This window comes from Plecotus auritus (assembly GCF_963455305.1).
Source record: "Plecotus auritus genome assembly, chromosome: 3".
NCBI lineage: Eukaryota > Metazoa > Chordata > Mammalia > Chiroptera > Vespertilionidae > Plecotus > Plecotus auritus.
Window position 1 is genome coordinate 33,225,406 of NC_137772.1, and position 12,060 is coordinate 33,237,465.

The 12,060-nt window shown below is 46.2% G+C and overlaps 2 protein-coding genes across 3 annotated transcripts in view; one reads left to right on the plus strand and one right to left on the minus strand.

The window, feature by feature from the left end:
- The window catches only part of COL4A2 (collagen type IV alpha 2 chain), a 188,978-nt gene extending 184,643 nt beyond the window's left edge, over positions 1–4,335 (minus strand). The window contains exons 1-3 of the mRNA XM_080661167.1: positions 4,208–4,335; positions 3,835–3,917; positions 3,691–3,745 (exon numbers count right to left, since the gene is read on the minus strand). Coding sequence (XP_080517293.1) covers positions 3,691–3,745; positions 3,835–3,878 — 99 coding nt within the window. The 5' untranslated portion in view covers positions 3,879–3,917; positions 4,208–4,335. The remainder of the gene's footprint in view (positions 1–3,690; positions 3,746–3,834; positions 3,918–4,207) is intronic.
- COL4A1 (collagen type IV alpha 1 chain) overlaps positions 4,231–12,060 on the plus strand; it is a 140,231-nt gene continuing 132,401 nt past the window's right edge. For both annotated transcript variants that reach the window (XR_013960181.1, XM_080661168.1), the window contains exon 1: positions 4,231–4,771. Coding sequence is in view for 1 of the 2 variants with exons in the window: in XM_080661168.1 (XP_080517294.1) it covers positions 4,688–4,771 (84 nt within the window). In the remaining variant the exon portion in view is untranslated. The remainder of the gene's footprint in view (positions 4,772–12,060) is intronic.

Here is a 12,060-nt window from a genome sequence, read left to right on the forward strand (position 1 = left end):
ATGATTCTTAAATAGAGCCGGGGGAGCATCTTAGCACTATACATTTTTTTTTCTTTTTCCAGTAAAACAATGAAACAGATCAATTTATTAACCCACAAGATGCTGCCATCATATTTTGAAGACTCTTTGAAATTTTCATGATCACATCTCAGTTCTGACAGCACATAGAAACAGTCATTTAGATAGTTTTTCACATACTCTCTAATCCCTTTAAATCAGGATGGATGTTCTCTGGTCACTATACATTTTTTATAATTTTTCAATAAACTGATTGAAAGGAGAAGAGAAAATCTTTAGAACATATTGCTGCTGCTGCTTTTTCTTTTCTTGCTTTTTGGTTGCGGGGAGGGAAAGGTATGGCAGCATGAAGGAGGGTAATTTTTCAAGTGAATTTTCCAGGGCCTGGATTCCTAGAAAGCACCCTGAAACTGAAGCTAGTGCTGAAGGCAGCCTGGAGCCCAGCACTTCCTGGAGTGCACAGGCTACACCCTGATACCTATGAGAATCTAGAGTCTGGGGCATGTTTCTCCAGCTAGGTCATGAGGTCAGCTCAGGCCCCTGCATATTTAACCTAAGGGAAAGAAGGCCTTTGTTCTCTGGAATTCTCTTCCTTCCAGAATCACACAGAACTGGTCCCTTAGATCTTCAAGGCTGCTGCCCCATCTCTTAAGATAACTAACAATGTTCAGCACAGGCTGCAGTGAGTGCTTTTGCTTTTAAGTCTCCTGAACATTAGAACATGCTTCTGTGGAAACCTTCCCTGACACAGGCCCAGCAGACACCTGGAGCTCTTGCTCCATGCCACCCTCCAGGGCACTTCACGCGTATCCACTCATCTGACATCCCCAACCCTAGAGGTGGGTACCTTGGTAACATCCCTATTGCAGGACACAGGGGTTTGGTGAGTGCCAGGGGAGGCAGCAGCTCATCAGCTGTGGAATTGGGAATGGCCCCCAGGCAGCCTGCCTTCAGAGTGTGGGCCGGTAACCATTATGCAGCCTTGCTTTTAGGAAGGGGCCTCTGCATATACACTCAGCACCTTGGCACTGCATCCAAGGGAGGGCACCTTTAGGAAAGGCAACCTGAACAACAAACAGCAAACGCTACCCATGGTTGCACAGGCAAAGCACACGTATTCACGTTGGGTCCTGAGCCCAGGCTGCCCTGTGGGATTTGTGCTTCCTTTTCTCCTTTGGACACCTGATCATATTGCTTCTCCCTTGCACTGGGCTTCTGCTCTTCAGAGCAAAGCAGCAGGGGGTGCGGGGGGGACGACTCTCCTTCCTAGGAACCAGGCTCCCAATACAACACTGTCAGTCACAGTTAAGAGCAAGGAGAAAGCAAACCAGAAGACAAATACTGACACTTAGAAGCACCTGAACTACTGCGACAATGAGTGGCCCCTTTTACTGAACTGACCTATGCCTGGGAAGAATGGGTACAAATGGGCAACAAAACAGGATTTTTGAGCATGGCACACAAATAGAGGAAGAGCTGAACTTGCCACAGTTAAGAAAGACATTTTAATGCATTTAGTTAAGGATCAAGGAATTATTTTCTGAGGACTAGCTATTAAAGCCATTGGGCAGTAAGAAGTTAATAAGTAGAAGATCCATTGTTGAGCATCACCAATTGCATGCCTGTTGAATAATACTATTAATAGCTTTCTAGTAAAACAACTCAGAAGTATTTTGTCTGTTTAGATTTAGAATCTACAGCCCAGAGACATGAAATAAATTGACAAGTGAGTCCCATTGTCTCCCAACACAATACTCTAGCTCAGTGGTTCCAAAACTCTGTCATCAAGTGGGAATTCAGACTTTGAGGCTCCACCCCGGCAAGTCTGATCAGAATGTCTGCGGACTACAAGTCTGCATTTTTAACCAGCCTTTGCAGGTGAGCACAGGGGTCCATGGACTGCACTCTGAGAAGCACTGCTAGGCAATAAATGCGCTTGGTCCCATTTAAGGATCAGAGAGCAGAGAGACTCAGGTGAGTTTGCAGTATCTAAGTTGTTAGAGGAAGGCAGAGAGGTGTGTTACATGTGACAGGGCACTCACTGGCCTTTGTAAGAAGCTAGGAATATTCTCTTCCTGCTCAAAGTGTGGAAACGGGGCTCTAGATTTATGAGACTGCGCAGACCTGCATTTAGGACCCAAGTATTCTGACATGAAGCCACGTCCACCAATTTTAGGATCAGTCCTAGATAAGATTCCTGGGACTCCCGCCATCCTCAGGAAGGAAAACGCTGATATCACCAACAGTGATTCTAGGGGACCAGAGGGTGCGGGAGTCAACAGGATTCAGTGCTTTCCTTTCCAGAAACCCCGTCCTTCTTTTGAGTGTATGCGTTTTGCTCTGCCTTATGAAAATGAGCCAAGTCCCATGAGGTCATATGTGCATAAGGACCCATCAAGGTCAAATATCCAGGATATTTGATCTTCTTACATCAGGACATGTAGAAAGGAAGAAACAGACCTGAGGTTTAAGAAAACTTGGGCCTGTAATGTTCTGGTTGAAGTCTCTGACTTCCTTTCTGACTTTCCAATCCCTGAACTGGAGCAGAAGGCTGCAGAAAAGTAAGGCTAAAGGTTCTTTTCCAAGTTAGGGTAGTTCTTCCTCTTGCACAGCCTTTAAAATCTCTCTTTTATGTGAGGACAGATCAATGTGAAAATAACGGAATTTAGATCAAACTGCAAATACAGCTTCCCATTGTCCTTTATGTGCACTCGACCCAGAGTAGGGACCCTGGAGGGGAGGAGGCATTCCCAGCAGGAGTCCCCTGAGAAGTCAGGTGTGACAGAAATCATGTTCCAACAGCGTATAGAGAGGATGGACATCTAAGGAAGTCCCCTCCAGTTTAAACATTTATGTCCTCAACTGAAGAGACCCACCAAACCTGTGGCGGTATGGCCATGCTCCATAAAGCTCAGTAGAAGTGGCGCCTATTATTTAACCACAATTATAAAATCCCGTAGAACCGTCGCTAGTGCAATGACAATACTGACAGAGCTGCTCGCAATGGCAGGGCTGCTGGGGTGGGGGCACACAGTAAACGGGTCACATGGGGGAACCTTAGCAGCTCCCACGGTGCCTCTGTCAGGGCCAAACCAAGTGTCCAGCCATCGTTTCCTCCATCACAAAGGTGAAAGCGAAATACAAAGTTGCCAGTGGTCCTCCTCGCCCCGCCCATTCCCCCCAAAGGCTTTCATCAGAGGAAGAAGCAAACTCTGCCCAGGACAGTACAGTACTTAGACACTAGCTTCTGAGTTCCATAAAAACGTTTCTCCCCGGTACCTTGGCGCCGTACTGCCACGTGAGTGACAGCCTTTCCTGGCTTCTAAGGCTGGGGCTTTGCCTAAACGTAGGAAAAGGATGCCAAGGCTACGTTTATTGGTTATTGGTTCCGTGGAAGGGCCAACACTTGTAAAGCACAAATGGATGGTGGGAAGGCAAACCGGAGAAGTTCCTTGGGGAAAACGAGCTTTCTCAGAAGCTGGGCTAGGCAGGGGCTGTAGGGGACACCTGGGCGCGCGCGCGCGCACACACGCACACACACACACACACACACACACACACACACACACACACACACACACACACTCGCTCAGGTGAGCACGCAGTGGGCGTCCCAACCACACTCCTGCGCGGCGCGCGAATCAAAGCCCGTGACCGGGAGTCAGGACTTACCGCCAGGACGCTCTGGGCCAGGAACCCAACTGTCACGGCCCCCAGCAGCAGCCACCTGGGAGAGGGAGGAAAAGGGCGGTGAGCGTGCGTCCCGATTTGGCAATTCCTGAAAGTTACCCGGGGACAAGGCAGAAAGTCGCTTACCGCCGCAGGGCAGGGCCCGACGCCTTGCACTGGTCTCTGTCCATGATGCCGGTCCAGCCACTCTGGCCTCGGGTCGGTCCCTCCTAGCGTGCAAGGAGAGACAAAGCAGGCTGAGCAGGGGCTGGGGAGGGAAGCATCCTAGCCGCTGCCTCCTCCTCCGTCTGAGACGCGGGAGAGTAGGGTGCGCCCCCCACCTCTGTGCTGGGGTGACGGAGATAGAAGAAATTGGGGCCGTCCCACCTAGGCCCTGGTTGGTGCTGCTAAGCCGCGGCCGCTCGATCCCCATCCTCCCCTTCTATTCCTAACAGCCTGCACAGGGCGCCCCAAGTCCGTGGCTTCGGCCTGGGTCTCCCCGTCCCGGGGTTGCTCTCACCTCCGGCCCGGCTTCCGCCCCTCAGAAGCGTCCGCCGGCGGCACACCAGCAGCGCGTCAGCCTCTCAGGCTCTCCGGCCGCCGGCCTCGGGGCCCGCGCGTCCGCCCTCTGTCCTCCGTGCAGTCGGCGAGCGTGGGGACGCAGGGTCGCGCCGTGCAGCCGGAGCGCAGAGCCCTGGCGTCCCGGTGCGCCGGCAGCCACAATCCCGGGGCCGCGCGCTCCCGCCGCCTCTTACCCGCGCCACAGGGTCCTCCCCTTTGAGACGCCGCCCGCGCGCCGCCGAGGGGAGGGGGCAGCGCCAACAAATTGAGGAGCTCGCCTGGCCTCGCTCAGGTCTCCGCTGCAAGCCGCCGCGCCCCGGACGGTGCTCCGCGCTCGCGCGCCGGCCTCCGAGAGCGAGCCGCCCTCCGCGGCCCGCGAGCGCCTGACTGCCGTCCTCCACCGCCCGCCGCCGGGAGCCGCCGCCCCGGGCGCGCCACCATGGGGCCCCGGCTCGGCGTCTGGCTGCTGCTGCTGCCCGCAGCCCTTCTGCTCCACGAGGAGCGCAGTCGAGCCGCTGCGAAGGTGAGTCCCGGCCGACCCGACTCCCCTGTGCCCCGCCCTGCGCCCGGGCGCCCCGCGCTACCCCTTTGTCCCTGGCGCGAGCCTCCCGCCCGCCCCTCGGGGGCCGTTCATGGCACGGCCAGGTGCACTCTCCCGGGTCTCCGCTGGCGATCCCTGTGGGCTGCGATCGCACTTCCATTAGGGAGCCTTCTTTGTTGTGGCCTGGGTAGGGGCGAATTAGGGGACTCCTCAGGGCCGGGGGGCAAGCGAGCAGAACTTGGTGCGCACTGGATGGGGTGAGGGTGGCCGGGAGTCAGCGGGATTTGAACTCGTACCTACGGGCGCTCAGCGGCTCACCGCCTTCACCTGCAGTGGGTGCCCGGGTGAGTCGGGGTCGGGAGAGGCGGACACGCGCTCCCCACGCTGCTCCGAGCCCTGCACATGTGCCCAGGCGTCTCTTTAGGCTTGTTTCTCTCGATTTTTGGAGACTCTGATAGTTGATGCTGAACAGTCTGGGCTGTTTGCCTGGAAACAGCTGTATCTTTGCTTTCCCACGACTTTTATGTTGCTGAAGCACGCTCAAGAACAGAAGTGGGGCTCTTCTGCAATGCAGCTTTAAAAAGTTCTTATACTCGACTCGTTGCCTTTTATTCATATATACTTTAAAAATTATAACCACACTTATATTTGAGTGTGAAACCAAAATGAAACTCCATCTCATTGTTCTGTGTACAAATTGTTTTCCTACTTTTCATTTCCTCTGGCTATGTGCTTGCCCGGAAAGGAGCTGGGAGTTCAGTTTGCAGGGGTAAAGGCTTCCAGCTCAGGACTGTCCTTGATGTTCTGTTGTTCTTTCCTTTTTTCCTTTCCTTCAGACAGACTAAAGACCTCAGCTTTTCCGCACTGCAAAGCCATGTAGACAAAACCGCGGGAAGGTGGTGTTTCTAAACACATTGTGCAGCACCCCCCCCTAAATATTTAAAATGATTTCGCTACTTGCTACATTTCCCACTGATTCTTTTACTGTTTCAAATCCTGATCTTGCTCTTAGATTTTTTGTTTGCTTTTTTACTTTTCTTCTGGAAGAATGATACTAACTCCACTTCACTGTATATAAATTATTAACTGTTACATGCCAGAATAAACTGGGAATATGCACACATGTCTCATCAAGAGAGTTTGACTTCTTGCTGGCAGTGTCTTCCTTGTGTATTGAAAGGACTAACGATTACACTAGCAGTTAACCTCAGATTGTTGCTCCTAGCCTAGAGTCTAGCGCCTCTCACACTGAAGTCAGTTATTTAAACACTCTCCACTGATGATGACAAACTACTTTCCAAAGAGGAGGCTCCAGAACACTCTATTTGGGTGTAGAAATATTAACCAAAAGATGTAACACTTCCAAGGAGAGATTGCTAAACCTGATGGCAATGTGAGAAAGTTCTCTATTTAGAAATATGAACCTATGTTTGGACTCAGATTTTAGAGTTTCTGATTTATAATATTAACAAAGTGAAGCTAATTGTAAGAGCTAGCTGTTCAAATAGCCAGGACTTTAAGGAATGAGCCACTCACTTATGGAAACTCCTGTTCCTACCTGGGGAATAAAACTCATTACTGTTGAGTTGGGGATTTTTTTCACTTCCTTTTATTCTCTAAAGCCCAAGTACATTCCTGTCTACTAGCTTTGCTCTATCCCTCAAGGTATCACATAGTGTTTTAAGAGATCTAGCATGTGGACAACCTCTGACCACCAATTGACTTAACAGATATTATCATTACACTATATTTTTTCCTGGCTTTGTTACAGAGAGATGCATATGACTTATGGGTATATAAGAAAATCCATTTAAAATAATCTGGTTAAATTGAAAATTGTCTCACTTTTCATGCCAGCAGTAACTTTTTGTTTTTTTGCTTAACTCCTACCAAAATCAGCTGTTAGGTATACAAAAAAGTTGAAATAACCTCAATATTAATCCAAGCAAAATATCATTTAAAAATACATTCTTGAATGATAAGATGTTACATGTCAATTAAACTCTAATTTAAAAGCTAACACAAATTATTCTTTGCTTACCCGCTTCTTAGAGTGTCTGAATCACACTTTACCTGCATTTGTATGCCAAAACACCACCTACTACGTGCCGGGCACAAATTGTACTTATTTATTTTTCACATGAAAGTCTATTTGATTGTACATTTGACCATGTCTGCTGTGGTTATATTGTGTCCATTTACCAGTGGATGGATTTTCTAAGCTGGTGTTTTTTTGTCATACCTACCCTAGTTCCCTTCTCCAACTTTTCTTTCTTAGGCAGGAAAGGAGGAACAGGGTGCAGGCCTGAGACGAAAATGTGCTCATAGTATTTTGATGGCAAGTGCCATGTGTTCGCAGGCATGCAGTCAGACCAAACTGAATGAATTGTTCCATCCACAGCCTCCAAATTACCCCCTCCAGTGGGTCTGTGTGATGTTCCTTAACAAATGAATACTCGGGATCAGAAATGTGAACTTTGCCCAAAGTGTGGTGATGCCTGCCTATCAATATTGGCATCTCCAGACCATGAGTCACCACTCCTGTGACTGAATGACTTAGAACTCGAAGGAGGTGAGATTTAATTCTGTGGGGAAATGTAATTTAACTGAGAACACTGATTTCTGACTTAGTCCCAATGACAGTAACATGAACCCAATATCTTGGGAGTGAGATTGGTGAAGATATAATCCAAACCATCATGCTCTTTACATAGAGAATTGGATCAGGGTAAAGAGAAGCATCTCTAATACCAACCAGAAGAAATAATGTACATAAATTATGTGTGCGTAAGAGTGGTACTCTTCCACAATTATTAATGGTGTATGTTCGTCACATCACACAGAAGAGTGTGGTTTAGGAACAAGAGGGTCCCACCTTTTGTGTCTGCTTTGATTAAGCAAATGATTTTGGAGGGCTCTCCTGTGCCTCAGTTTCCCTAGCTGATCTGTCTCTGCTCCCAGGGATCCATCCCTTCCTTCATTCTGTACATGCTCCCTGAGCAATTCTTCATGCCATGCACTCTGCCAGGTGCTGGGCCTACAACAGTGACTGGGACCCACTGTCTGCCCCCAGAAAGGTCACAGTCTAGAGAGAAATACTGAGAAAGAAACAGGCAAGTACAATCCATGCTACAATCAAGATATTCCAAGGGCTGCAGAAGCACCTAACCCCGCTTTGGGGACTTCTGGGAAACGTCTGGAGGACATTCCATTTCTAAGTCAGAAAGAAATAGGAACTATAAACCCAGCATATTTTTTTTATATGCACTATTATAGGGCTTCATACATGGGTGTGGTAATTCTACTTTGTCCTTTCACAAGTCTTTGCCTTTATTTATTTATTTTTAATTTTTATTTATTTATTTATTTTTATTACGGTATTATATGTGTACATATCTTACCATTGCCACCCCCACCCCACCCCACTCCCATACATGCCCTCACCCCCCAATGTTTTGCATCCATTGGTTATTCTTATATGCATGCATACAAGTCCTTCGGTTGATCTCTTATTTCCCCCACCTCTCCCTACAGCGGGTCTTTGCCTTTAAAGATGGCCCTAAAGTTCCCTCCTTTGAGATACCAAGATGTTATTGTTTCTGTTATCAGCAATCCTGATAGCTGAACTTTTGCCTCAGTGGGGTAGAGAGACAATGAGGGCATGGTCTAGGTCAGGAGGGAGAACAGTGATAAGAAGATCCTACCTCCCAGCCAGCTAGGGCCCTGGGATTGGTGGTGTGTCCTTTCTGGAGGTTGCAGGCACTTTGGGATGTTTGGAGAGGTGCAGCCTGGGTGACTGATTCTAGGTGGGAGTGCCTTTAGGAGCTGACCCAGAAAACCTACCCTCACTTGAGCAAGGACATGAGGGAATTTACAAAGCCCTATATTATTCATTAACAAGACTGTTGGCAAATTTCTTGGGACTGGTAAGGATGGCCATAACTAGACAAGTTTGGTTATCTAGTTAAGAGCTGGTAAAGATTTTCCAGACAAATTGAACCCACAAGTGACTTTCTAAAACAAATTCTTTTAGACATCAGGAGGGCCTCAAGAAAGGAATAAATGAAAATTCTTGTTTTGATGAAGTACACAATGTTTGTTACAACAATTGTTCCAGAAATTGAAAAATAATTAACCTCATTAAAATGTCTCTCAAGCAGATTTGGTATTTTGGGTTCTTGGGCTAGAGTAAGCAAGAGCAACAATAGAATGCCTAAAATAATATCACTAGAGCATTGTTTTTCCTGCTATTATTGAACAACCAGTAAAAAAATATCAGCTATAGAACAATGCAAAAGACATATTCCTACCATTCTTACTCATACAATGAAAGGGGATGTAAACCAAAACATGTTTCAATTGTCAATTTCTTTTGAGGAGTTTAACACTGTAAGAATCACTCTGAGTTAATATTTTTATAGTCTGATACACAGTGAGCTGGGTCCATCCTGTGTTCCTTCTTCATTGTTCTCCTGGTCTTACTTCTATAACATAAGTCTGTCCTAGTTTCCTTTCTATTTCTCTGTTCTTTTCTCTCATTCCTCTTCCAAATCCTTCAGTGTAGGTATACCATGAAGGTAGGCCCAGCTGGCTTCTCTCTTTTCTCTACTCTCACTACCTGGGGGAGATCTACTTCCTTGATTCGGTACCTTCTGTGAGGTTGACTCCAAACCTTATTAAAAAATTCCAGTCTAGTGTATTCCCATTCCCATGGAACATTGCACCTGAGCTGTCCTGATTTGATCACAGACTTAGCAGATATGTCCAGAACTGAACTTACCTTATATGCAGATCAACTGTGCTTCCTAACCTTCCCATTTTGGTCATTGGCACCACTGATGTTTCCTGGTGCTTGGCCTCCAGATCATGAATAAATCTGGAGGCCTCACCCTTCCTTCTTTTTTATCCTCCATGTCACTCAATCACCAGGTCAACCCTTCTTTGTACATGCTTCTTAGAGTCCCCCTTCCCCCCCTTTCTCTTTCCATGCTGTGACCCTGTTTGACCCATGGTTGTCTGCTCACCTTGTGCTAGGATTGCCACAACCCTCCTGACTCCTGCCCCTTCTTTCAGCCTTGAGTTTGCTCCAGCCCATTCCTCAGGTTGGTGTGAGGCTGTCTTCAGAGATCCTGTTGATGATCACATGATTCCACTGCTCAGGATCTGACAATGGCTGCCTACTATCTGACCATAGGTTTCCATCTCTTTGGATGGATGGATTTTTTTTTAAACAAATAAAGTCTTTATTTTTTAGAGCAGTTTTAGGTTGAAAGCAAAATTGAGAGAAAGCTGTGTCTGCATAAGCATAGCCTCTCCCATTATCAACATCCCCCACCAGAGTGGTACATTTGTCACAGCTGATGAACCTATATTGACACATCATCATCACCCAAAGTCCATAGTTTACATTAGAGTTCACTCTTGATGTCGAATGTTTTATGGGCTTGGACAAGTGTATAATGACCTGTACCCACCATTACAGAATCATAGAGTGTTTTCACTACTCTCAAACTCTTCTGTGCTCTGCCTGTTCATTCTTCTCCACCCTGAACTTCTCACAACCACTGATCTTTTTACTATCTCCATAGATTTGCCTTTTCCAGAATGTCTTACAGTTGGAATCATTCAGTATGTAGCCTTTTCAGATTGGCTTCTTTCACACAGTAATATGCATTTAAGGTTCCCCCATGTCTTTTCATGGCTTGATAGCTCCTTTCTTTTCAGCCCTGAATAACACCATTATCTGGTGTACCACATTCTATCTATCCATTCACCTACTGTAGGGCATCTTAGTTGCTTACAAGTTTTGGCGATTTCGAATAAGGCTGCTATAAACATCCCTGTGTAGGTTTTTGTGTGGATATAAGTTTTCAACTCTTTTGGGTAAATACCAAAGCATATGATGGCTGGCTTGTAGGGTAAGAGTATCTTTAGCTTTAAAAGAAATGGCCAAACTGTCTTTCAAAGTGGCTGTACTATTTTGCATTCCCACCAGCAATGAATGAGAGTGTCTGTTGCTCCACATCCTATCCAGCATTTAGTGTTGTCAATGTGTTGGATTTTGACCATTCTAATACCACTAAACAGTGGTATCTCTCATGGTTTTAATTTGGCTTGGTGCATACATTTCCCAATATAGATCCATGGAATTTACCTGGCCTTATTCTTCGCTTCTCCCCAACATTCAACCTGGGTAATTGTCATGAAGGACTAATCTCTGTGTTCCAATAATCTTATTGAGCCTCAGTCTCTAACCTATTACATGAGGATAATATAGAGTCTATGGATACCTTCCAGTTGCTCAGTGCACAAGAAGCAAGTAAACATTCAAGAAATGTTGGGGACATGGCTGGGATCACACGTCTGCTGGTTTGATACCTCTGACAACTATGAGATGCTGGAGGACATAGCTTCTTTTTTAAATGCCCTCACTGTCTGGGGGAGTGCCTGACAATGGAGGGGAATCAGTAATTACTTGTCATTGGTTCTAATGTTTCTGGCTGCCATTCAGCCAGGACCCTGGCAGAGCCCTGTGGAGCTGTGTGCTGGCTCAAGTCGAGTCTGTTACATTGCTGACCCCTGTGGCAGTTTGAAGGAGACAAGATAAGGAATGCCAAAGGAAGGTGTTTCCTCTCAATTTGAAATTTAGAGTAGATATTCCACCATAGACTAAACACAACTTGGAAATATATACGATGCTGAACTCTTTATGTAAATAGTTTATTCCATGGTTTAGTAATATTCCTGGCTTTGCTACTTTGGGTTTTTAATCTGAATGTTATAAGAACATTTTATGTCATATGAGTTTTAAAGCTTGCTTGATTTGTGGTAAAGTAAAAGACAAGTATAAAGTGCCTGAATCAGATATTAAAGCAATGTACTACTACCATGTGGGCTTTTGTTGATCTCTTCCTGATAAAGGAGAATTAATTACCTAGTATCCTCATCTTTTATTGCTCTTGGAAGCAATAGTACTTTGTTTATTACCAAATAAATGAGTGTACTGGTGGTATTTCTTTCTTATTCATATGACAACAAGAGAAACAATACTGGCTGTGAACTGGAAGAAGCCAATTTGATGTTAGTTCCTAGTCTCATTTCATCAAATATACCAACAGTTGAAGAAGCCATTTGTATATCCACTCAGAGAGAGTTTAGCTGATTAAATAAATTCTGTCCAACTCAGTGGAATATTTGGAGAGATAGTATTCCTGTATTTGACATGTAATGAAAATTGTTAAAAAATTTTATTGAGTTTCTGCTTTAGAAAA